Source organism: Leuciscus leuciscus (assembly GCF_965113295.1).
Source record: "Leuciscus leuciscus genome assembly, chromosome: 24".
In the NCBI taxonomy this organism is placed as follows: domain Eukaryota; kingdom Metazoa; phylum Chordata; class Actinopteri; order Cypriniformes; family Leuciscidae; genus Leuciscus; species Leuciscus leuciscus.
Genome location: NC_138723.1, coordinates 20,172,240 through 20,200,098, shown reverse-complemented (window position 1 = coordinate 20,200,098; position 27,859 = coordinate 20,172,240). Strand labels below are relative to the sequence as shown.

Here is a 27,859-nt window from a genome sequence, read left to right as displayed (position 1 = left end):
GGGATTAACCTGAGGTGTGCGTCGTGCAGGTGTGCTTCACAGGCGGAAGACAATTTATTAGCCAACTTTGTGGGCGAAGATTCGTTTTCTTTAACTTGCTTTTAGAATTAGTTCTTACTATTTTTAGATCACTTGGAGGAACTTTTATGGTTAACACTTTATTTTACACTATCCTTGTTACATATGTACTCACTATAGTAATAACAGTAAATTATGCATAATTACATGCAACTAACCCTCAATCAAATCCTAATCCTACCCTAACCCTATAGTAAGTACATGTTCTTAATTAATATTACTCAGTACTTAAATATATATAATTACACTGTAACAATGACACCTAAAAATAAAGTGTAACCCTTTATTGATAGGCTATATTATAATCTCAGGCAATTAGTCATGCAAACTTCATTTACATTTTCTTAATTTACATTTTTTTCTCCCTTTAATCTAAAAAAATACGTTTTTTAAAGACTCCAAAAATATATACTTTTTTTTTTTTTTTTTACTCAACAATGTGAGTTGGTCATATGGTTCTTTGTAGATTCTAGATTCTTCATCACAGGTTTTTGAAATTGCTGTATTGTTTCTAATAGTATCTCGCCAAATCTTGATAATTCTCATCCTGCATAAAATATGTGTTGCATACCAGTTTTTCAAAAGAACTACACAACATAGAACTGAATGTAGTACACCAGTATTGGATCCAGATTTAATTTGATGGAAATTAAAACAGGTGAAGTAACAGTCTGTTCTATAGGTTGTAATGTTTGTATCAGTTGACAAAAAACATTTAAAATTGATTATCATTCTTCAACAGTGCTTTTGTGCTTTTAGTGTTAAAATAAAATGAAAAATGAATTAAGTGACAATATTTTGAAAAGAATAGGCCTTTTACTGGAATAATGATTTAATATTTTAAAAATAAAATAAAGTGGCCTGTTCTTATTGGTATTACCACATTTCTTTGCATAATGTTTTTTTTTGTTTGTTTTTTTGTAACACTTTATTTGACGGTGTCATGGTTACATATGTTACATGTAGTTACTATAGTAATAACTATAAATTATGCATAATTACATGCAACTAACCCTAGATCAAGCTCTTATCCTAACCCTATTGTAGTTTTTTAATATTACTCATTACTTAAATGTATAAATACAGTTTAACAAAGACACCTAAAATAAAGTCTAACCATTTTCTTCTTCTTAAAATATTATACTTAATTCACTTTATTTAATTTAATTTAACTTTATTCTCATTACATTACAATTTTTCTTCTCAATATAATCTGACTTTATTCTTTTAACATTTACATCTTTGTTCTCATAATGTTACAAGTTTATTCTCAGTTTTTGTTTTGTTTGTTTTTTACATGGCACTAAGACATTGTATAATTCAAAAAATCTTTCCAATATCATTCATGTCAAGATAAGAAATTTTAGATTTCTTTTTATTTTAATGTGGCATTAAAACACTTTATCATTCAAATAATCATGAAATCATGAAATAAGACATTAATGGAGGGGTTAACATGAGTAAATGATAAGTAACCCGTTTTGGAAATTTTGTTGTTGTTGTGTAATCGATTGTCAGTCTTTTGGTTTATCATTCCTAATATAAGGAATTATTGTTCTCTTTCAGAGAGATGATTTGCTTTTCTCAAGCTACAAAATACAAATGTAGTACAGCTCACTTTGCTGCCAATTTGTCAGGTTAATCCTTAGTTTTGTAGCCAGTTCTCTGATTTATTGCGTGTGATGAACTTTCATGTTTTATTGACGGCATCTGTTGTTTCGCAAGCCAGGTCTGGTGTTATGATGAAGTGCTGTTATGTAATCTGTAAAACTTTATACAGTACCACCCATTATAGTGTGCCTGCTCATGCCGATCTCCTGAGGCGTCAGCGTGTCACAGTTTTGGAGGTAGTGCTTGTAGTAGCGTGTGTGTTCTGGTCACAGTGTGTGGTGGCTGCAGCAGGAGTCAGCGAGTGAGGCCTCCTATCAATCATGCTGGGCTGCTGAAAAGGGCTGCGCTGGGCCGGGCCACCCATTCAGCCGGGCCACGGCAGGGGGATCCAATATCCCCCCCCAGCCCTAATGTACTCCAGATGGCCAGGGCAGAGCTCTGGGGCCGGCCAGGGCCTCTCTGTACACCTCCAGAGAGACTGAGCGAGAGCGTAGAGCGTAGAGCGATCTGTCTGCATAGCTGCGGTGTGTGTACGTTAGAGAGGAGACGTCCTGACCGTGGGGTTCCACTGGAGAGCGTTTGCTGGACTTGCGATGTACACGCACACACACATTCTCTCGCTACGTGTCATACAAAACACCTTCATGAGCCTCATGTAAAAGCATAGAAGGGGTTTGAAAGGAGTCAACATGTCCACAGGGGTTGCTCCAGAGGTGCGGATTTTGTGGTAGGTAAACACAGAGGTTGCTGTAAACTGTAATAATCTGTCATTTAAAATGGATTTTCAAAATTAGGGATGCAACTATATTACAATTCTGCTCAATAATTAATTGTATTATTATATAAAAATATAAATACAATTAAAAATAATTATCAGTTAAAAAAAAAGAGTGACTGTCCGTCCGTCCAACTATCCATCCATCCATCTCCCTACCTAAGGAGATAAATAACTGATAAATAATAATTTTTTACGGTTTTGTTTAAAAAAAGTATGTAAATAAAATTCTACAATAAGATAAAATCAATCAGTTTCAATGCTACAAGTGAATTTACGCATTACAATGTTATAATGCACATTATGAAACATTTATATTCATTTTGAGTCCCAACAGTAATCTAAATGTAAAAATCGAGGAAATTAACATGACCAGGTAAATATCCAGTATCAGCTGACAACCAATATGGTACTAATATAGAGTATCACGAATCCCTAAAAAAATTTTTTTTTTTACAGATAAAACTTAATGTGCGATCACATTAGCTAAATTTGGTGGGAAATTTAGGTAGTGTCCATTGTCAATACCGTAGCGATGTATGAAGCACTGCTCACTCAAAGACCGTTTTCAAACTAAGCAGATTTCTGTTGGTGAGCATGGCGAATTCATGGGACCAACTTGAACATGAGCGAAATCTGATAGGGGAACTTTTTCACCCTCACGAGAAACTTCAGATCGCATGGATTCCAATTGAAATGAGTGTATTTTGCTAGTGAAATTTAGCTGAGCAACAGTAAATGTGAACTGTTAATGTTAATGTATCTGATTTGTTTACACAGATCTAAATTTACACAGCAAAGGATGCAAATATGAATTAGATGTAAATGGGAGAAAGTAAAGTTTTAAAGTGTCCTCATGCACCCATTCTGCAGAGTGGATTAAAAATGGCTGAAATGTTGCTGAATTATTATACTCGTGTGAAATAATGAAGTTTTATACTCGTTTAAACTGAAAGCATAATCAAAATTTCTTGCAGAGATTCCATGTGGGTCTAGTCATGGCATACCATCCCCGATGATTTAGATAATGGCCCCTTTAGGTGGAAGAACGCTACCATTTTAGTAAAATAAACAGTCAGAAATTGGACTGAGGGTTATTTGAAATGTTATAGATACACCAAGGAATGTGTCTGTCTCCCTGAGGCGCACATGGAAGCTTTCATGGTAACACTATATCTAATGGAAGCCATCGGCCCGCCACAGTTGTTGATGCACCTGCGGGTTAGAAACTTGGCTCAGACCTGGAGATGGCCAGTGAGAGACTTTCCACTCAAAATAGCCTGTCATTTTATCTCTGAATATTATCGGTCTCTCTCTCTTGTTCATTCTTTCATTTTCTCCGCACCCCCCTGACATCTCATCTTCTCACCCTCTATGAGTGTATTTTGTCTTGCTCTCTCTTTCTCTGTCTCTCTTTCTCTCACTACTCTCATCTCCCCGCTACCATCCTTTCCCCCCCACGCATGATTCTCTCTCCCTGTGGCATTGCAGAGGAAATTTAATATTGGATTGTTTGGAGTTTCCAAGGATTCCATTCGGCGTAGCTCCGGGCACTACGCAAAGACAAACATCAGCTGTTGAGGCCAAGAGCAGCAAACACCGCCTCATTATCCCACCATGCTCATTTTTGCTCCACTGGTCTTGTCTCTTGCTCTTTTCTAAGTGAATCTTTCTCCCTGTTAAACTTGCTCGTCAGGACTTTTTTGACTGTTCCTGTCAAACTCAGAAAGTGTTGAACATTGTAAACATTTTAAAGAATCTCATTATACAGTTTATGAAACATTCTAGAACTCGCTTTGGTTTGATTCTTAATACTCCATGGGTACCTTGCTCTCCATGTGTTCCAGATCCTCTGGTGGCAGAGTTTTTTTTTTTTTTTTAAGGAAAAATTGTTGGACATGAAATACAGACAGATGGATAAATGAATGGACAGATAGATGGATAGGCATGTAGATGTGATTGATTGATTGATTGATTGATTGACAGATAGATAGACAGACTGATGGATGGATAGACAGTTAGAAATATCGATAAATGGATGGATGGATTGATGGATGGATAGAGACTCTCACACAGGAGATCACAAAAGGTCGCATTTAATTGGAAATGTGAACGGCCTTGGAAAAAAATCGAATTTTTTCAAAAAATCGGAATTGAGCATTAAGCCCTGCAGTGTGAACGTAGCCAAATTGACCTACTCTCTTCAACCTCCCCTTGCCAAGTGAAACATCTTGTTATTGGGTTAACATTACCTCAGTGGCTTGTCTTTACCTCAGACTAGATTTAAACAGCTGCATTTCACTCACTTATCTCCACGAATACGATAAGACACTGTGAAATTTCATCGGAGCTGATAGATTATGACTCTAACCATTTAGCCATATGTCTCATCAGTGTCCAGCATGCACTGATCATCTGACCCTCCCCGCCAGGTCCTCATAGCTGGTCTGAACATACGTGCCTGCAGCAGTGTCTCCTTGCAGCGCTCTTCTGAAACTTAAACTCTTCATTAGGAATCTGCTGACAATCAGAGCAGTCAGAGAGTGTGTGTGATAATCCCCCCTCTCGTTAACCCCCCGTGGCTCTCTCTTTGAGCACACACACACGCGCTCCTGAGGTTTTCTCTTTTTTTTAGGGAAGGAATGGAAGGGGTTTGAATCCTCTGCATGCTGATCACCCTTGCCCTAATCCTACTGCCACATTCCTGGCAAGGCCTTCTCATGCTCTGTGTCTCTCTCATTGCATAGCACATGCATAGCACCTTATTTATTATCCTCATCGCTGCAGCTGTAGTAGGGGAGACCGAAGTCACAGTGCACTCAGTGCAATTTAAATTTTCAACATTTCAGCAGTTTTTATTTTTTTAATCATTTTACATTTTAATTTTCTAACTGCTGCTGTCAACATTTTGGATGCCTTTAGATTATGTATTATGTATTATGTATATATATATAATATTATTATTATTATTATTATAATTTTTATTATGTATTTTGGATTAATTAAAAGTAACCTTGAATGGAAGATGCTTACAAAGTTTGCTGGTAGCTTTTTCACAATTTGATTTGTTTCAGATTCACAAGCTTTCAACTTGATTACACTTCATTGTAATTTCGATTCAGATTTGTTTGTGACACTTATATATGTTAAAGGCCCAATGAAGTGCCTTGGAACGCGCAGCTTTGTATGATGCGTTGATGTAATTTCCACTGAAACAGGAAGCTAAGGCAGGACATATTGAATGGCTCCTCCTGAATCCGAGCGCTGATGACACGTTGGATTCAATAGTAGAGGTGTTAATCAATTCTAGCCATTTCATTCTTAACCAACACACAGTTGGAAAATGGAATAAAACTCGAGCGTTTGAGCAACCGAACGCACATCTCCAACCCATATTGCTCTGTGACGCATCAACGCCGGTCGCTTTGGCCAGGTGGTAGAGAGCATTTGATTGGGCAGAAGATGTGAGGACAAGCTGAAGTCCGCGGTGATGTCATAAATATCTGTGATCTATTTAGTGGAAGTGAGGGACTGTAAGTTTTGAATGCTTATAGACCTTATGTAGCCCCGCCCCTTTTCAGCGCTGCGCTTGTTGTCTTTTGTCTTCCGGTTTGTATTTCCACAGCGATCTTACGTATTTATGAATTAACTGCCCGTTTTGAAGGGGTCATATAATGCCATTTTTGTACAAGCTAATATGATTCTTTATGGTCTAAATTAAAAGTTTGTAATATACTTTAATTACTAATTCTCATTAGTATTGTAAGAAAACACTAATTTTACCTGGTCAAAAACAGCTCTGTTTTCAGCACACCATTTAAGTGCATGTGTCTTTAAATGATAATGAGCTTTGCTCACCCCGCCCCTCTGTTCTGTGGGCGTTTTGCCACAACAACACACGTGGAGTGTTGCCTTGACAACAGTTGAGGGTAACGTTATATTTTGAAGAATGGCAGCGGGAGTCTCTGAGGACACTGTGCAACCATATCAATTTGAACCGGAGTTGGAAAACAGGACGTTTCTGAATGGTTGGTTAATGTAATGTCACTTTGATCTATTTTTGTATGTACTGGCAGGGTAGAGTAGTGAGATACGAACGCTATGTGTTTACTGATGTATACATTAGTTCATTGACAGATTGATGTTACAGCTAATGGTCATGAAAAACTTTTTTTTTGTAAATGTACGCTTGTCCGTGATGCGTAACGTTATCTATGTAGTGTTAGGTACAACTGTCAGGGCTGAAGCACTAAAATTTTACTGAGCTGTTTAAAAAATAACCAGTCTGTGAGACTATGACAGTCATTAGGCACATAAACAACACATACTCAGACAGGAGCTAATACCTTTTTCAATGTTCTCGTTTATAAAGCAGTCTGGTGAAATGATTCGCGCAAACATGAAAGCATTGCTGTTGATCGTGGGGAATATTGAGAGACACGAGCGAGGGCGGGTCTGTGTTGAAACGCTGCTGTCAATCAACAATCGTGGGAGGGGCATCGATTTTGTGACGTCACAAAATCGAACGGTTTGATTTGGGGGGGGGGGGGGGGGGGACATATAAGAAGATAAAAAAACAAAACAAACACTGGATGGATTTTTATCATTTTATGATGGTTGTGTACAGGCACTGCCAACACACATTTCAGTACAATCAACTTGTAAAAGTGCATGTACCATTATATGACCCCTTTAAAATCTTCCCGGTCTACTGACATTTGTTAAGACATCTGCTATAAACATTACAATGCTCGTGATAACTTTCGTTAACTCTACACTAAGTAAATCCATTTCACCAGCTAATTACTCTTCAACAACGATGCCATAGAAATATACAAGACAATATTCTAAAGATGGCTGCGCGCTTGTTTCTCTGGCGCATAAGGTCTATATCTCCAAAATGCGATTTTTTTTTCATTGTTTTTGAACATACCAGCTTATTCATAACCTTAAGGCTTGCATATTCATTTCTAAATGCTGAAAAACGTAAATTTTGATTTCAGGGGGCCTTTAAATAAATTATCTCTCGGCTTATCTCTAAGACTTTTGCACAGTACTGTATATATATATACACACATGTTGTACAAAATCCTCAGTCACTTTATTTATTTATTGAGTTCATTCAGAGCTTCTGAGTAAAAAATGATACAATTGCCCTACAGATTTTTCTTTTATGCTCGATGGCTAAAACAGGCCTGTTTCCAAGGCATATCACTCTATTCCAGTAACAGCAACGGAGTGGAAATTGATGGACGACGTGCTAAATGGGTTAAAAACAGGCATAAGTGGCCACCGTTTCTATCGGTCAAAGAATCACTCAGCAAGCGTCCACTGAAATGACTTCTGCAGAATGATGTATTAGCACAGACTGCTTTCTGATCTCTCAAAACATTTATCACAGATAGGTTCTCTGGTTTTTGCCGCATCTACCCAAAGTCTCACCAAGCAACAGAGCTGGATGCCTCGTGGTAAGATTAGGAGGTATCCATTTAAACAGCCCTGCAGATTGGGAAAGCAAGATAACGCACACACTGTCCCCTTACCCGTATCTCTGCTCAACATGAGAGCGACCAAACCGATTTGACAGCAAGCTCTTGAAGATTACCTTCACTCTCTATGAGCTCAGGTGTTCCAATTTCGGCGGAATTCCAGCCTTCAATATTCTGATTTTTATCAGCGCAGTGAGGAACTGTAACCACGGCGTGTCATCGGCAGGAACGACCGCTCACTCTTGTGTGCGCTAAAGCCATCAAGATGCGATTGCGTCCTATGCCGTTGCAACACGGTGACAGAATTATACACACGCCCACACAAGGCACATAAAAGTTAGAATGATCTAAGAGCACTTTAAACGAAGCTATGGTCAATTTTCTAAAGATTGCCATGTTATCACATTTAATGGATGGAGTCAAGCTGTACTGAATTCTTTTCAAAAGAGTGCTATTAGCTTTTGTCCCTCTCAGCTTGTCATACAGTAATACTGGTCTACGTGTTGTACGTGCACACCTCTCCTTCATCTTAACCGTTAGCCAGGAAGTGTATTGAAAATAAGCCAAAGGATATCCTTGGTTCCGTACAGTATAATCAACATTTCAGGCCACAGCTAAATGCAAGTTTCCATCATATTGTCCATCTAAACTCTTGCTAAAGTTACACGACAAGTCATGTCTATGTTTTAGAAATCTGGAATTGAAAATGCAATTGTAGGTTCCATTCTTTCAGTACTTGTGCAGTCTATTGAGAAAATGCTAATTATAATAAAAGCTTTTAGCTATGCTAATGAGGTCATTTGCATGCGAACCATCAGGCCTCTGGGAATAGCAAAATTTCACCACACAGTAAGTTTCCGCAACACCCATTTCAGCGAAGACTTTAATCTAATTTTAAAAAGCAGGACACTTTGGAATTATTTCTAGATCTACCATATCCAAACAATCATTACCATAAATACAAAGGCAAGTGAAATTGCAGATAGATTGGATGAATGGTGAATGAAGATTCTGAATGTCTCAGACACAAAGGGTGTGTTCCAAATCACATACACACAATCACAGAATGCATATTTTCTCTGAGAATTTCTCTGCATAACCTTTTCAATTTTGTAAAATTGTCGGGTGTACAAGCAGTGTGCACTGTGTGGAATACTGTATTCTGTAATGCAATGTGCTGAATTTGACCTTCCATTTCATTAGTAAAATGAACTGCATTATTTTTGTAATTTTTTTTTCATACAATATAAATCAATGGGCTCCAACATTGGACCCATTACATGGAAATAATCTTCCTTTGTGTTTCTCATAAGAGGAAAGCCAAACAGGTTTGTAAATGATGACCATGATTTTCATTTTTGGGTGAACTGTTTAAACCAAATGGAAAGCCATAATTTGAACATGTATGAGACACACGCAGAGAGAGATTTGAGCTCATGAATATCAGAGATGAATCCTCCACCTGTGGTTCCTACAGGTTAATGAGCAGTGCTGGGACGCTGAGTCTCCCAAGCTGTTTTACACTGTTGTGTGTGTGTGTCTGTATGCAATAGCAGCGTGTTGCCTGAAGGTGTATTGCCCTGGGGTGTATGTTTGTATGTTGTAAATTTGTGTGTGTGTGGCCTGAGAACCTGGTCTGGAGTTTTCCGTCCCCACGCTGGGGTTCTGCTCCGACACACTGCCCTTTTCCCTTCTTCATTAATCAAACCCCATATCTCCATCCTTTTTCTTTCCCAGCGCACACTTGCACGCGCTCAGAACGCATTGCAAATCTACCCACGGAAGGACCTCTAATGTAGCAAATGTATTCAGGTGGGCCGCTTTTATATATTCACTTTGGAGAAGCCCTGACTCAGGACATTAAGATTCATGATATTTGGGCATTTGTGACACACGCGCACTGTTTAAAATTATTCATTGCATTCCCTGCAGCATCTGTGAATGACAAACTTCCACACAGGATACATAGAAAAAGAGCCAGGAAAATCTCAATCAGATACACTTTTGGCACGCTTGCTTTGAAGATCAACAATTCCTCAGGTTAGGCACAGAGGACAGTGCAGGAGTTTACAATGAAGTCTTTCGCTATTGATTCATACTAATCATTCATTTTACAGCAGTAGTGTGCCATTTTTGTTGGTTAAATACTTTATATACAAGCTTAATATGCAGAGACAACTATAAGAAAGTCATTCGCAGGTTGATTCCCCTGAGAAGTATAGACACTGGTGTACTTTCAAAACATTGTTTGTTTGAGCCTGACCTGCCCAACAACAGCAGCATTGATTCAACCAATGGCGTGGGTTTGGGGCGTCAATTACTAATGAAAATGTTCATTTTTGTCAATGATAACAATTACGAACAATGTGCATCATAGTGATAATTACATTATTTTAATTCAAACATACTGTTAACAAAAATATTTCAGGAAAAAATAGCACTAATGTTAACATGACAGAATACGATTGTTTGACATAGTCCAATCATAGTCACAAAGTTAAACTAGCGTTCAAAATTTGGGGTCAATTCAAATGCATTAGATATATCAAAAGTGACAGTAAAGACATCTATAATTCTACAAATGTTTTTTTATTTTATTTTTTTTTTATAAATAAATGCTGTTCAAAATATCTATTCATCATATAATCCTAAAAAAAGTATTATGGTTTCCAAAAATATCAAGTAGCACAACTCTTTTCAATATTGATAAGATGTTTCTTGAGCACCAAATCAACATATTAGAAGGATCATGTGACACTAGAGACTGAAGGATTGGCTGTTTGAATTTAGCTTTGCCATCACAGTATAAATTGCATTTTAAATTGTAATATTTCACATTCCATTTTTACTGTATTTTTGATCAAATAATTTCACTCTTTGAGTCACAGAGTCTTCTTTTTTTTAAAAAGCATTAAAACATCTTACCAACCTCAAACTTCTTAACTATATCATGTGCTAGTCAGTATGTATAACACATGTTTTTGTGGAGTAAAATTAGATGCCACATTAGTGAATCTGACAAAAAGAAAAGGAATATGACATGAAATATTGATTACATTTAAAGGTTAGTTTTGTCAAAAGACAAAAACTAGTGTACTGAGTCCATGTATATTTGGTTCGTGACACCAGTGGCACAGAAAACACTTCACCTACAGTATAAATGAAACGATCTATGTAGTTGTTTTCGAAACGGCGTCCAGTGGCGTGCCACGTTGGAAGTGTCTCAAGAGAAAGTGAAGATCTGTTGTTTCTTCAGTCTGCCAGCTTGCCTGGTAAACAGATATATAAAACACCCTCTTCCCAGATGTGAGGGCTAGCTGTGAGACGCAAGGGGAGACTATGCGGATGATGATGAATGGGGTCTATAAACCACGAACCACTTCCTCCTGTACTTCAGAGCTCACCTGTTTCTGCTTAACGTGGGAAAAAAAAACTGCTGCTCTTTCTCTGCACCGGCTCACACGCTGAGTCCTCCGTGGCCCGTCCACAAAGGATGTTTCCAACTAAGAGGAAGTCACACATCTTTGATCCTTCTGCATTGCGCACAAGGATGCGTGTCCCGGGCCGAGAGATTCAATACATAGTCATTCCCCGCCATTTGTTTGTAGCTGATAGCAAGAGTAGTTGCAGATGTTTGGCTAGATGCCACGACACAATTGTAAATGCACAGTTAAAGCTGGAGTTTTTAAATATACATAAACTGTGTTAAGTACAAGTTAAGTAATGAATTATTAATGTTAATATAAACATATGGTAATGTTTAAGTCTTACATTTTTTTAATGATCTAAGCGCATGGCGCAAGCACACTTAGGGCGTGTCCGAATCCACTTTTGCTAGTTTAACGACGGGAAAAATGGTCGGTTGTCCCGATTCTCTTAATGAGTAATGGGTTTGTTTTGAGCATAACGTGCAATAAACCAATCAGAGTCTCATCTCTCATTCCCTTTAAAAGCCAGTTGCACTCGTGCCATGGCGGATTCGCTATTTTCATGGCGGAATTTGCAAGCGTTGTGGCCCGCCTATAGGTGCATATTACTAACACGCTCTTTAAAGGGGCTATATGCTTTTTTCTGAAATTTAAACTCGCGACTGACACCTGTGGCCAAAAAACAGAACTGCTCTTCCTTTCTGCTCGCTCTCGCAGCGCGCGCTCGTACGTGCACACTTCACAAGTCATCTGCTGCAAGGAGGTCAACATTATGTTTACTGAGGTAAGAACAGTCAAATACACAATTCGCACAATCCATTGCACTGCTTGCGAGTGTAGGCTACTTGCTGACTAGCGGTTGTGGCAGAGTGATCTGAAACGTTTAACATGACGTCACATCCGCAGACAGCGCGGGAAAAATCCGTCCCGACAGAAAATAGGAAAAATAGGATACAGGCTTATAGGTGCACCCACTGTGAGCGGACAAGGTGTCAGTATGCTCATCAGGAGATGTTTGAGTCATAAATGGTCAAATAAAAAGGCTATTGTTACGTTTATTTGGGGGAAAAAGATGCATATAGTCCCTTTAAATAAACCAAAAATACTGCGCCATTGACTTTAGAGCAGGTTTTAGTTGGTCAATGGCGCAGTCTATTTCAGTTGCCTCAAAATAGCAACGCGCCAACAATGCGCCTGAACACACCTCGTTTTCAGACCAGCACGCCCATGGGTGCACAAGTGGGCGCAAATGCATTTGCTATTTAAACAACGTGGCGCAGAACGTAAAAATGATAACTGCGTCGGGCTGAAACTAGTAAAAAACACTTGCGTCGCGCCTGGCTGCTAACACTTACATGCTGACACAAAGAGTTGTGACAGTGACATGATCATTTTACAATACTGCTGTAATTTCTTCATTTCAGTATATAGGCTACTTTCAGTTCACAAATTAGCATGCAGACTTTGTCATTACTAAACATCCTCTCCGACATTGTTCTATTAGCCTCGTCAGTAGCAGCTTTCCGTCCGGTAGCTGTGTTAATTATCGACTGATCAAACAGTCAAACGATTATGGGTGAGGGGTCTGGTGAAGCAGTATTGATGGGAAGAGGGCTAACATTCGAACTCTCCATTTTTCCCAGACACACACCAGACATGTTCAATACATCCCCACTTTACTTTCCATTTCCCCAGCCTTTAAATGCTCTCCCTGCCAGCTGTAATTATGAGTTCAAATCAGGAAGTTACAGGCTGCTGCTTTGTATGACTTACAATTGCACATTTCTCATGAAACATTGTAATTTAAAAACGTCCTACTCTTTATAGCAATTAACTTGGTTCTATTTAATTTCTGCTTTATCAAGAATATTGTTTTTTTAAACGCTAATTTTACTTACTATTTTTTAGCTTTATCTTTTATGTAGTTTTATTATCTTTTTTGATGCACTTTTGAGAATATATTTGATAAAAAAATAAAATTCTAACTTTAAGTTATTTTTTGTTTGGTATAGGTATAAATTCTATTCAAATTATCATTTGTAGTTATATAAATGTTATAGTATTGTAATTTAAACTATGTTCACATTGTCACTGCACTGCAGTTCTACCAAGGCTTTAACAACCTTTAATGTATTATTTAATGGGAAAACACTCTTTATGAATGCACTAATACCCAAGAGAGCAATAGCTTCTGGTCATTCAAACTTTAAAACAACTAACATACAGTACATACAGATATACACTCCTGGGGCGGAAAAAAATGGACCAAGCCAAAAATGGCAAAATATTTATTGGTCTTTTAATGGTCTTAACCATTTTAATCACAAATTACTGGTCAATAAATTAGCAAGAATTGCATAAATACTGTATAAAGGAACTTGCATGGAATAGCCTTCCCCAACTTGCAGGCAGCTTTTTACAGGAAGAATAGTCAAACAGTTCATGAGTAGTTAAAACATTTCTCCCAGTTCGTTTGAGTTTAATGTGAGACCAATCTATATATTCACTATAGGGTTCAAATCTGGACTCTGACCAGAGCCTGATGGACTTGTTCTCAAGCCACTTCTTGGTTATCTTTGCAATTTGGGCAGGAACATTGTCTTGTTGAGAAATAACATCTGATCATTCCTATTTCGACAACAACTTTTCATTTTTGGGAAGCAAGCCATTCTACAAGATTCTCCTGTACTCCAAAGCATTAAATACATTTTCTCAGTGAAGTAGCTCACCAATGCCAACAGCTAAAAACAATGCTTTATTGTGGTAGAGATACATTTATTATTATATTTCTTATAGCAGATTTTCGAAGACACTGCTCTGGAGCATCACCATGTTCTGCTAAAAACTTCATTCTGTCTTTGATGTTTTTCTGAGACATTAATGGCTTTTTTCAGCATTTGCTTAAATTTAGCTAATTTATTGACCAATAATTTGTGGTTAAGACAAGTAAAAGTTTAGTGTTTTGGCCTTGGCCCCTTTAAATTTTTTTGCCCATGCAGGAGTGTATACAAAAAAAAACATACAGTACCGTTCAAAAGTTGGGGGTCAGTAAGATTACTTTAAGAAAATAATATTTATATTCCGCAAGGATGATTGTTCAAAAGTGACAGTAAAGACATGGAGTTAAGACTGGAATTGTTATGGCTGCTGAAAATTCAGCTTTGCTGTTTTCAGTTTACATTTTTTCCTATTTTCCCTTTTGGCCCGAAAAATGAAAATGTGCCTAGAGTAACATCCTGATCTCTCATTCAAAGGTTTCATGCCTTTCTTATAGCTTCATGTGTTCTGCCTTACTACACACAAAGCTAAAAGTGCATGTCCGGACGTATACGCAGCTGTTCAAGAGCATGACGGGAAGAATTTCCGACTGTATATCAATGAACAGATCGATGTGTTTGTATCGACTGATGGATTGAAATCAATACCCGGTATGTTAAGTCAGAAGGTGTGATGATGTGTTTTAAAAGAGCAGGCCAGAAGGCTTAATCAGTGCACGCCCTTCGCCCGCAGAGACTTCGGAGGTTTCTTTGCTCATTATAAAGTATGCGTGTGTGTGTCCATGTCTGCAAACACAGGTTTGTGGATAGAGCTGTTACCTAGTGTACACGGTGTGTACGCAATATTATTATGATGCTGCGGTGGGTACCACCCCACTCCAGGGACCAAGACTTGAGAGGCCCCCTTAAAATACCGTGCAATAATTGGAATTGCTTTATCTTTAGTCTCATCAATTAATGTGCAATTTTCCATTTAATTACCAACTCGCTCTCAAAATTTGTAATTAAAATGAGGCGAGATAACAGTGAAGATGCCTTTCGGCTGATAGCACTTGGAATGAGAACACAAGCGCGGTGTGTAATCAGTATACAAATCACACACACACAACGTTCTCAATTTGTATGATTTGGACGAGCTTCATAAAATATGCAACGCCAAGCTAGAATCTAATTTGTGCTTGGAAAATTCCTCACGTTTCCACGAAGTCCAACACGAAATGGTCCGAGTGCAGTGGGGCTGATGGTTTTTGATCATGATAACCCAAAACCCAGTGTGTGTGTGTGTGTGTGTGTGTGTGTGTGTGTGTGTGTGTGTGTGTGTGTGTGTGTGAGAGAGAGAGAGAGAGAGAGAGAGAGAGTGTGTGTGTGAGGGTGTGTGTGTGTGTGTTTATGGGATCTCCTTAAAATAGCTGCCTGGTTTGCTCTGGCCCCTTCCATTTTCCACATGCTCCTGCCAACCTGAAGATGAGCTGTGAGGGAAAAAAAACGATCTTTCCTGTTTTCCCGCACAAACTGTTGTCTGTCTGCTGTCTGAGGAAGGTTACATCCTGTCTGCCATCTGACAGACTTGGCTTCTGTACTGTATTCTGCTTTATGTCTCCTTGATTTTCCCACAATCCTCTTGACAATCCTCTTGTTCTGCTGTCCACAGAATTATTTACGCATATGTGCTCATTTAAACATGATTCTGTATCTTTAAGATTTCAAGCTGTTAAGATATAGACAGAGCTAACAAGATGTTCTCAAGAGAGAAAATTACTATTTATAAAGCTCAGAAAGAACTTTATAGGTCACGTTTTAAATGAGTGATTTATGTCTCGTGTAATTACCGAATGGAGCAGAGGTCCCACCCACATTAACTCGGGAGATGTGATTGTACTGTTCTTTCAGAGTAATTATATATGATTTCTTATGTATTTTTAGTATTCTTTGCGATTGTTAGCTTCTGCTTCTTACATCTGTGGGCTGCTACTAAAAGCCTGGAGCTCAATGGTGGGCTGAAGACCGTGAATTGGTGGGGTCAAACTGTCTGAAATTATAATTTTAATGATTCGGGTGTGATTTCATAAGTTTCCGTAACAAAAGACTCAACGAGTTTAACACTGAATATACTTTTATATGCTTCATGTGTTTGGATGGCACTAAATCTTATTTTGAATGTACTTAGACAGATGTGAAAAATAATATCCAACATTTAAAGATGTTGATGGTAACAGATTCGGTAAGTGTATATATAATAAGAAAGCTAGGGTTGCAGTTATGCTTGCTTATTTATTTATTTGTTTGTTTGTTTATAAAAATGATGTGACATTTCAAAATTGTGAGCGAACGAAAACCTCCAGAGTTATTGGTACAGACAAGTTAACATGGATCAGAAAGAGTAAAGAACATTTGTGTGATTCTTGATGAAACTTGACTCAGAAACGGGGTTCAGGGGTCCTTGTGTGGTAACAAGGGGCCAATTATCTGTAGTCAGGGTTTCCCACAGTGCACCATCCCTGGGGTCCAGCCTTCTCTTGCTCAGTGTCAATTACTCTTCTGACAACAGAGCTAACGAGCCACTGATTGGCCTGCTGGGGTCGTCATGTTTATCTCAGTAAAACACTAACTCATCATGTACCTGCACCTCAAGGTGCTTATTTTATTTTCTGGACAGACGTAGGCTACTGCAAACTTGTAAGACTGTAAGACAAGGATTGTAAGACTTGCTCTGACTTGTTATTAATGCCTTAATGGATTCAGTAACATTATTCATATATATTATATTATTTATGCACTTCTTTGTGTACAGAATTGCATCAAATGGACACTATGTATTTTATACTTTACATTTTCTGCCTTTAGGTTTGTAATTCAAAAGACTTCGATTACAAATAGTGTTTGTATGCAGACCTTGATTTAATCGCTGGCCTCAAAATGATTTTTAGTTTAGTTTAAAAACAACTCAACATATTAATTTCTTCCAACATTGTATCAAAGTTTGTTTCAGTTTAAGTACAGCAGCACCTAGTGGTTGGTCCTGGAATTGTTTCAGTAAATAACTGAGGAAGTTATTTATTTATTTATAATTTGGTTGTCGTTTTTGTAGTACAGTATATAATAATTTTTCTTTTGGTAAATATGCCAGTAGGTACAAATTTGGTCGTACAACAACACTCTCAATAATCCTTTATGTCACTGTTGTTTCCTTCAGGGTCTCCATGTGAAGCTATCCCATGATGCAACATGTGTCCCCAGCACCAGCATTGACCATGATGGCCACACAGAGCGTCCCACCACCATCGTACCAGGAGAGCCAACAGGTCAGTCAACAAACAAACCTTAGATGTAGGTGCACCATGCATAATCCAGTCCAGTTACAAAAGATGCACAGCTCATCCTTGAATAAATTCCCTGCTGAAATAAAAGTTTAAACCAGCCTAAGATTGTTTACTGGTGTAAGCTGGTTTAAGATGGTCTCCCAGCCTGGCCTATGCTGTTTAACTGCCCAAAACCCCCAAAGCATAAAAAGCCTAACAAGACTGGGAGATAATAAGTCCAACGAATCAGATTGTTTGTTGTTTCAAAACTCCAATTGTGGACGTCAGAAAGGTGCATCTGTGGTCCTGTGCAACATTTAGCGTGAAATCTTCATTGTGCTTGTCCTGAGGTAATCAGAGGGACACAGAGCTAGATTTTTGTCCCAGAGTCCCCCTCTCCCTGTCCAGCTGCTGTATCCCTCCGCCCTGAGGATTAGAGGCTGGGGAAAAGAGAGCAGCGCGCTGGTGGAGACATGCAAATGAGAGCTAGTTAAGTGTGAAGAAGCTAATTTATTTCCTATTTGAGGCTGGGATTAAGACTTCCAGCTTCCTCCCTTAAACCATTTTTGTTCTGGGGAGGGAGACAGGAGGGGGCTTGCTTTCAAAGCTGCATCACAAAAGAGAAAAAAACAGGACAGGGAGAGATGGGAAAACGTAGAAAACAGGAGAGTTGTACTCTCTCTCCCACTAATGCATCCTAAACAGGGTATTTGTGCATCCTGACAATGTTTCAAATGCGAGGGCAAGACCTCTGCCCACCTCGACTGCCAGAGTTTTATTTGATGACTAGGTGGAACATATTACTGCAGAAGGTGACCTACGGAAAAATTTAGGGGTCAAGTGCCTCAAATTAGATTCCAGATTTTAATGAGACCATATGCTGCAGCCGCTGACGTTCTTACATTGTCAAGATGGGCAAAACCGAGAGATTGCAGACACATTGGAAGTGCCTTCCTGAATATGTATGCTGCTGAGAGTTTTTTTTATTGTTTTTTTTTTACTAGCTTTTACCTCAAGTTTTTCTAGAACTTCATCTGGATGTGTGCCATTTTTCCTCCAATGCAGAAAAGATAACAAACCAGATTACTACATGCACATTTCCGCTCTTACAGCTATAAAAGCTAAAAAAAAAAACACGAAAGGGAAGCGTTAATAAACTAAATCTGATAAGATGACAGTGCCTGGCTGGGAGCCACCAATAACATGCACATGAGCAAGATGAGGTTGAACAGCATCTTTGGCTCATCGGTGTGGAAAGGGTAAAAGCAGAATGGGTTGCATGCTCTTTAAACGCATGTTATTTAGTTTTATTTATGTTTGTCAGGAATTATCAGCTGTTATTTCTTATGCATTATAATTCTGTAAAGAAAACTGAATTTGATTAAAAAGAGAATCTGATTGGTGTCCAACATTGTACAGTAAACCTAATCTTAAAGGTGTCACGGTTCTGTTAGTTTGGACTTTTTGTGTTTCTGCCTGAGTTAGTCTTTTGTTGTCTTGGTCACTCATTATGTTCAGCTGCGCACTCATTATCTCCCTCATTATCACGTGTACTTCATTTCAGTTCTGTTTGTGTTTCATTGTCGGGTATCGTCTATGTTACGTGTGTGTCTCACTCTCTCTGTTTGGATTTACCTTTATGCCATTGGATTTATTAAAAGACTGCATTCTCTCTTCATCATCGTGTTCAAAGTTTGATCATCTACACAGTGTTGTGACCAAAGTAATAGTTTAAGATTTTTTTAATAGTTTAATTGTCATATTTACTGGCATGACATACCAATGCATGATTTTTCTTTCTTTAGTGGAACACAAAAGTGGAAATTGTTTATCATTTCCAAACAATATCATAATTTTACCACATTAAAATCAGTTTTTCACAGTTGAATTTGTAGTTAGAACTATACGTTTTATGTTATATATATGTCAGTTTTACGGTTTAGTTTGGTACTGTTTTTAACTGTTGTGTAATATACTTATTATTTTGGTTTATATCCAAGTTCAAAATAAAAAAATAAAATAATCACAAATGAATATGACGATGGACCTTTCATTTGTAAAATATTTGAATCACTGGATTATCCATGAATAAGTATTGCTACATGAATATTTATTATACAGTATAAACCATTTTATGCTAGTAGATGAATTTTAAATCTCCTAAATGGAAAGAAAGCTCCATAAAACCTGTATTTATATAGTGCATTATACAATATAGATTAACAGGATGATAATGATTTAATTAATAATGCAAACAGAATTCAAAAAGTCGAATTCTAAAAAGACAATTGTGTCATCGTTCAACTTAAGTCAGTTCAGTTTTGATTCAGTTCAGTTCAATAACTGCGTAAAGTTAATACATTATTGTAATTGTTCAATTGAAATAAGTTCAATTCAGCTATAAAGCAGCTTTGTGATGATGTCAGTGTTTTCTGCAGTGGTGAAAATGAAAATGTTTGAGTGTAATATGGTCAGAATATTTTGCAGTTCTTCTGATTTTCTGTATTGTGTATTTTTCAGATGACAGGCACTACGCAGCAAAACTCGAAGGCCCAGCATGTCCACCTCTCTGCAGGCTCAGCGGCTGGGGCCGCCCCGGTCAGCGTGACGCTCGACCCTCAAGCCCAACTGGAGTCAGACAAACGAGCCGTTTACAGGTGAGTGTTGTGCAATAGTGCAACTTCTTATTAAGGACATCATTTATAAGAAAATCAAGATTTTTACTTTCTCTGAAGAAAATGTGAGTAGTGCTTGTATGATGCAATGATGGGCAACACGATGCAATGATGTTTGTGGATGGCATACACTGCCATTAGAAAGTTTAACGTTGCTAAGATTTTTTAAATGTCTTTGAAAGACATTTCTTATGTACACCAAGGATGCCTGCTTTTGATAATAAAATATACAGTAAAAATAGTAATATTGTGAAATACTATTAAAATTTAAAGCAACACTAAGGAACATTTTTTACCTTAAAATAATGTTTCCAAAATCGTATCAGTGGTTCATCAAGTCGTAACAGGGTGAAAGGCACTTCTGGATTCGCTTTGCGGTCCTTTATCTGATATAACCACTCTATGCAAGTTTGCCAAACCGGGTCGCGTTTCTGTAGTTCGAATGAGACATAAGAAAACTACAAATTTGACTTGCTTTACGTCAAGCGTTACAATAGTCATTATTTCGTTTTTATTCGTTTCTGATGTCGCAATACATCATACTTTCATGAAATCATGCATCATACTCTACCTTGTCTGTGGACATCGTTCATTCCAAAGCCGGTGCTGGATAAACAGCGAGCGTGCGTGCGACAGTAGGCTGTGGGCGGCGAAATTATTTACAACAGCGGTAATGGACAATTCCGCTTCCAACCTGTAGGGCGACCGAAGAGGAAAAGTTCCTTAGTGTTGCTTTAAAATAACTGTTTTCTATTTGAATTTATGGCAAATTTTTCAGCAGCCAATACTCCAGTCTTCAGTGTCACATGATCCTTCAGAAATCATTCTGCTGATTTGGTTCTTATTATGAATGTTGAAAACAATTTTGCTGCTTAATATTTTTGTGGAAACCATTCTATATTTTATTCAGGATTAATTGATGAATGGAAAGTTCAAAAGAACACCATTTATTTGAAAAATAAATAATTTGTAGCATTATAAATGTCTATCCTATTTAACATGTTCTATTCTATTCTTTCTTTCTTTCAAAACAAAAACCAAAAAATCATATTGACCCCAAACTTTTCAACAGTAATGTGTGTAATATTTAACAAAGTATGAAAGTTTTTGTGTTCCTTTATTTTTCCAGTGAATATTATATAGGTACCTGTACGCCATTGTTCCCATCAGATATAAATTATGCAGTTTTAGGGTTATTTGAAACCCTCATAACATATTGATCTAAATACAAGCATACAGACTAGACACTTGATTTGGATAGCAACACGCCTGCATAAGTCATATTTTTCTCGTTTATTCATGAAGTAAATAATACATGGCACACTGACACTTTAAATACTTAAAAACTCATTCCCAATCCTCCCCTTCCCGGTTGATCACATCGCGGCTGTTTGCGAGCCGCATGCATATCTTAGCATCACCGGGTCCTGTGTGAAGGCAGCCGCGAGGGCTCGTTCGACCGGCTCTGCGCTGGCTATGATTAGCGGTGTCTCGCGGCGGCGTGGCAGAGGCCCGTGGTTTGACGCTAACCCCTGAGGCAGGTCTGTGAAGGCCTGGGCAGGCCTGGGGCTCAGTCTCTCAGCTCCTCAGAGAGAGAAAACTGCCTTTGATGTGAGCAGCCAGCCGGAGGCGGCCTGCAGGCGGTGTGAAAATAAAGCCTAGACTCAGCCTACATTCACACTACGTACACAAACACACACATAGTGTCTGCTCCTACTTCCCTCTCGCTCTTAGTCACATATACCCAGCTTCTCACTCGCCGTATATATCTCACCACCTCCTCTCTCTCTCGTACACACAGATTTCTGGTTTCATCCTACATGACACATCTTAAGTGCTCTTAATATTCAAAGGCGCAACAGAGAGCCATCACTTATAACTTGTTCTGATCCTCATCCGGCACAATGAAAACGCACAGGTGAAATAGAAACCAAAGAGAAATTGTATTAGACCTGATGTCTAGTACTGTCAGGTGTATAATGTATTTTGTGTAAAAATATAGAGAAAGTATACGGTGCAAAAAAGAATGATACAAATAAGGAATAAGAAATGTAATGTTTATCAGATAATTCATTTTTGCTACTTAAATAATAGGGATTTATTTAGATATTTCATTATATGTTTCATTATACCTCATTTGTAAGTCATTTTACATACAGTATATCTGCTAAATGAAAAATAAGTGTAAAATATGGATGCAAATATATGTATTGTAATTACTCATTGCCCAGTCAATCTCTTAAATTCAGGACATACATTTTTATTGGCCAAGCAACCGTGTACATGCTGAGGCACAACAGAAAAGGATCGCTGGCAACGTCATGGTTGTGGGTTTGATTCCCAGAAAAAACATACTTATAAAATGTAGACATAAATATAAGTAGCTTTGGATAAAATATTTGTCACCTCGGAGTCATTAATTTGCCACCCCCCAAAAAATGCATTATGTTTACTATATGCACTACTGTTCAAAAGTTTGGGGTGAAATTAATTTGTTTTGAAATTAAGAAATTAATAATTTTATCCAGAAAGGACATTTACATTGTAACAAAAAATATAAATATTTCAAATAAATGTTGTTCTTTTGATCTTTATATTCATCAAAGAACCATGAAGAAGTGTAGCACAGTTTCCACAAAAAAATATTAAGCAGCATAACTGTCTTTAACATTTGTTAATAATAAAATAAAAAAAATCAGCATATTAGAATAATTTCTGAAGGATCATGTGACACTGAAGACTGGAGTAATGATCACAGGGATAAATTAAAAAAATATATATATATATTTTTTTTTTTTAATGATCTTTGATAATATACTTTAAATACAGCATTGTTGAGCATTAAAACATCTTCCCGACCCCTAACTTTGTTATGCAGAGTTTAAAGCAACATGCATCTCACCTCCCAAACTATTATGGGCATTTAACAGAGCAAAAAAATAATAATTCATAGCTGTTTGTTTATACTACGTCCTCATGTATTGTTTTGATTCAATTTGGCAGGTTGGTGTTTATTTCCGCACCTTTCGTTTCTCTAATTGCCAGTATTGTGAGTTTGAGTTGTTGAGTCTATGCTCTGGCATGTGTTGCTTAATTATTAACAGTAGAATAAATGTGCGATACAGTAATTATCTTAACGAGTTACTGCACTCTCTTTTAAAGCATCCGAGACCTTCTCTTCTTATTAGAAACGAGGCAGGGGGTCTCTTTCCTGTGGGGTACTTGCGACATATCCAAAATTAGCTCCAATAAAATTCAGGAGATGAAATTGTAATATGTATCCAAAGAAGTTCCTGAGGGTGTAAAATTCAGCACTCTTCCACAAAGATAAAAGCGAGATGGAAAGGAAACTCAGGTGGGAAGTCAGAGAGTTTCATGAGTGCACCAAACAAAGAAACCCAGCAAATATTTTTATCACCGAAAAATTTAATAAAATTATTATATAAATTAAATAAATTGAGATAAACTTAAAACTCAAACTAATGGGAAAAATAATTGGTGAAAATGGAATTCAATCCTCAGGCACAAAATTATAATATCGACTCATCCAAAGTCTAAATAAATTAGGCTTTTACTATAAGCAAATCAAATGTAATCAATATATTCATGATTTGTATCCATTGTAATCCATATTTAATCCTTCAAAATTAGACATTTCTTTGAAAATCTGTTTTGTGTGTACAGAATGCGTCGCACCTCTCAACATCCATATTATGAAGTATTTATGTTTATGTATAGTGTTCAGACCCCCATAGGTGTGCTTATATTAGGTTATTGAAACATCTGAATGGGGTTTATTTCCCCTCTCGCCATGACTCAGACTGGCGGGTGCTGAGTGGATTTGCATTGATACTGGATTTCAGTCTTGTGGTGCACAGTCATGCTGTCTTCATTGAGCTCCAGTGGATCTAGGGGTGTCATAGACTGATGGAACAGAGAGAAAGCGGGAGGAAATAGAAAACAGAAAAGGAAAAGTAAATTAGAGAGTTGGAGAACAGCTTTAGAAGACCCAGCAGTAGCAGCAGCGCATATCAGTCCCAACAGGAGTGCTTTTAATTTGACAGCCAGAGAGGAAATGGTGAGCCAGTTCTCCCCAGCCGCTGTAATGCACCATAAATTCTGTTTACATTCGCTGTTGGGGAGCTCTTGCAGTCATTTGGTGCCCAACATCTTAACGACTCTCTCTCTCTACTAATGGTGCTGCGATTTCTATACCACCCAGAGTAAGTCATCTTATCCAAGCCATAGATTTATCCTGAGAGTGAGTCAGTCCTAAATCATGAGCATCAGGCTAAAGCCGGGCTTAGACTACAGGAGTTTTTAAAATCTTAACCGATTGTGAAATCCGGTTGTATCACGCACATAAGAAGAATATTCACCCATTTTCTTCTTTCAAATCTCAAACCTACACACACTACAGGATTTTGAAAATCATGGCTAGTCACACAACAAGATATTCTTAAGATTATCATGCTAGATTTAGCATGTGATCTCACGGGGAAGCGGATGTAAACAAAATGGATACTGTGTTGCAGCAACTTGCTGTAGACAATATATGAGGAGACATTATAAAGGCAGTCGTGTTCGACCAGCCGTTCCTCCATCTCCATTGTCCACCAGACCTGTACAGCTGCTTGTTGTTTCAGGGTCGCCATTTCAAAAGTTCTATCACATCCTTCTCCTTGTAGACTTGTCTCTCGTTGGCTATTGTAGAAATACTGACTTAATCACAGTCGTAATCATCCCGATTTAAAATCCTAAATATCAAACATGTTTGATATTGTCGACCCCAAAGTGTCCGCGAGCAGATCGAGAGGTTAAAGATTTGACCTGTAAATGCCTCACATTACCAGATAATCTGGGTCAAACATCAGAACGACCGATGCCCTGGACACGATTTTTTCACTATATGTCGGGAGTGGTAAATCGGCCATAAATCAGCCTGAAACTCCTGTAGTCTGAGCCCGGCTTAAAGGATGTATTTTTTTAGATTGTTACTGGCAGATTATGGTAAATAGAACTCAAAGTGTCTCAGGAAATCTCTGAGGGCACATTTATATCCGAGTAAGATTTTGTTCCTCAATTTAAACCCGTAGACGTCGAGTTTTATTCCATTTTATCCTGTCTTGTGTCTCCAGGGTGCACAGTGTTCTGAACTTCACAGACTGACTGTCTGAAGATCGAACCCAATCTGACTGTCTGAAGATTGAACGTGTGTGTTCGTGTTAGCAAGAGCTAGTAAAGTCTTTGAATGAATCTAATACTTGTTAGCTGTGCTTGCTAAGGAAATGTTATTGCTCAGGGTTAGAGGACTGCTCAAATCTCTATATCTTTTGGATATTATTTCATAGAGACTTGGCAACCACATAGCAACAGTCTAAAACCCCAATTTGACCATACTAGCAGCTACACACAGTAGTAATGCCCTAACAACCACTCAGATCACCATAGCAACTCTATAAACAACTCAAAACACCCTAGCAACTACAGTACATTGCAACACCCTTCACAACTTCCAGGCTAGCCTAGCAATGCATACAGTAGCAGTGCCCTAGAAACCATGCAAAACACCCTAGCAACCACAAAAAAATACTTTACTTAAAAAAATACTTAACAACTGTATAGCAACACCCTGGCAACCACATACCAACCCCCTAGCAATTACCCAGAATGCCATAGCAACAGACTAGAAACCACTTACAACAACCTAGCAACTACATAGCAACAGCTTACAAATCATTCAGACAAGCCTAGAAACCACATACACTAGCAGTGCCCTAGCAACCATTCAAACTGGTTTGAGAGAGAGCTATATAACAACGGGTTTAACAACTGTATAGCAAAACCCTACAAATCACCCTGGCCAGCCATAGCAACGCCCTAGAAACTACCTAGAAACACCGCAGCAACTGTATAGCAAAACCCTACAAATCACCCTGACCAGCCATCGCCCTAGAAACTAACGAATTTTACGAGGTGGCTAATTCGTACGAATTCATACGACCTCACTTGTACGAATTATTACGATTTTTGCTAAATCATACATATTTTACGAGTTGCCCGATTCATATGAATTCCTGACCTGGCCCCTAAACCTACCCATCATGTGGGTTTAGACAAATCATACGAATTCGTACGAGTGAGGTCGTACGAATTTGTATGAATTAGCCACCATTTAATCACTCGAATGAATTTGTACGAATTGGTTGTGAGATAGCATTGGCAAAACCCTACAAATCACCCTGACCAGCCATAGCAATGCCCTAGACACTACCCAGAACACCCTAGCAACCGTACAGCAAAATCAGTTGCACTTTATTTTACAGTTTACGTGTATTTACAGTGTACTTACCTTTGCATTGTTAAGTCCTGCTCATGCATTATTCATAGCATGTTAAAAACCTATGATTGCTTTTATGTGGCATCTCTGTATTTATTAACCTCTATATTAGCACCTATGGTCCAATGAAAAGACCCAGCTGTGTATAACTAGTGATGTCCGTTTCGTGAACGAATCGTTCTTTTGAACCGGTCGAACCAATACACTAAAATTCTTAAGTGGAATTTTAAATTCTTAACCACAGCGGTTCTTGGATCACCAGTACAGAACCGATAACCGATACTGAGCATGCGTGATATCACCGTCTCTGAACCGAACTTTCACTTGAACTGCATGCTGTGCTGATACATTTACGCATTTGGCAGACGCTTTTATCCAAAGCGATTTACATTGCGTTATCCTATACATTTATACATAGGTATGTGCAATCCCCTGGGATCGAACCCACAACCTTGCGTTGTTAACGCAATGCTCTTACCACTGAGCTACAGGAAAGCTTGATATATGATACATGAGCACGGGTGAACCGATGACTTAAATGAGGGGCCGAATTCGGCGAAATGTACGTTTATTTAATAACAAATCAAATCAAATTGATGAAGACCAGTTTATTCACTTGTATCTTTAAGACATGTAAAACATACGCGTTTGCACATCGCCTGCACAGGGTTCATTTGCAAAACGTAAATGTAAGAAACTTATCCAAGATGATTATGACAATGATTATTATTATTTAACTGAAGTTATGATTATAAATGCCTTTATTTGAATGTATTTTTTTCCGCCAGGATGATAGAATTGACGTCATTACGTGAGGACGTAAAAGAACTGGTGAACCGTTTTTTTTAACCGGTTCATTGAAACGAACTGTCCGAAAGAACCGGTTCGCGGAAAAGAACTGAACTACCCATCACTATGTATAACAACAGGCCGCAGCTACCCTTTACCCTGCAGGTGAAAGAGAGAGAGAGGGGGGAAAACAGTTGAAAAAGAGCAGCGCCACTCATTGAAATGCAGCAGTAGGGGTCCCATATAAACCCTGATGGCGAGTGGTATGTTTGTGTGTGCGCACCCCCAATACAGGTTGAGCTCCAGACATGCAGCCTGGAGGAGGGAGTGTGTGTTCATGTGAACGTGTGTGTGTGTGTGTGTGTGAGGAGCGGTCTCAGCGTGGGAGCACCCCAGACTGGGTTTAATAAAGCCAGCAGCCACTGGCTCGCCCTGATTAGGATGGCAAACATACCGGGTGAGCACACAGAGAGCACACCCCCATCTCCCCAGCAGCCCGTGGGTGGCCCACCACGATACCAAAACAAATGCAGCTAGAGCTAGCATGAAAATGTGTCCAGCTTTGGTTTTGGACTCGGAATTGCTTTGATGTGCTTTT

At 38.3% G+C, this 27,859-nt stretch overlaps 1 protein-coding gene across 2 annotated transcripts in view; it reads left to right on the top strand.

Annotated features, from left to right (window-relative positions):
- Nucleotides 1-27,859, top strand: part of LOC309489469 (homeobox protein PKNOX2-like) — a 75,480-nt gene that overhangs the window by 30,929 nt on the left and 16,692 nt on the right. For both annotated transcript variants that reach the window (XM_082158266.1, XM_082158267.1), the window contains exons 3-4: nt 17,352-17,460; nt 19,978-20,114. In XM_082158266.1, the coding sequence (XP_082014392.1) occupies nt 17,374-17,460; nt 19,978-20,114 (224 nt within the window). In that variant the 5' untranslated portion in view covers nt 17,352-17,373. The remainder of the gene's footprint in view (nt 1-17,351; nt 17,461-19,977; nt 20,115-27,859) is intronic.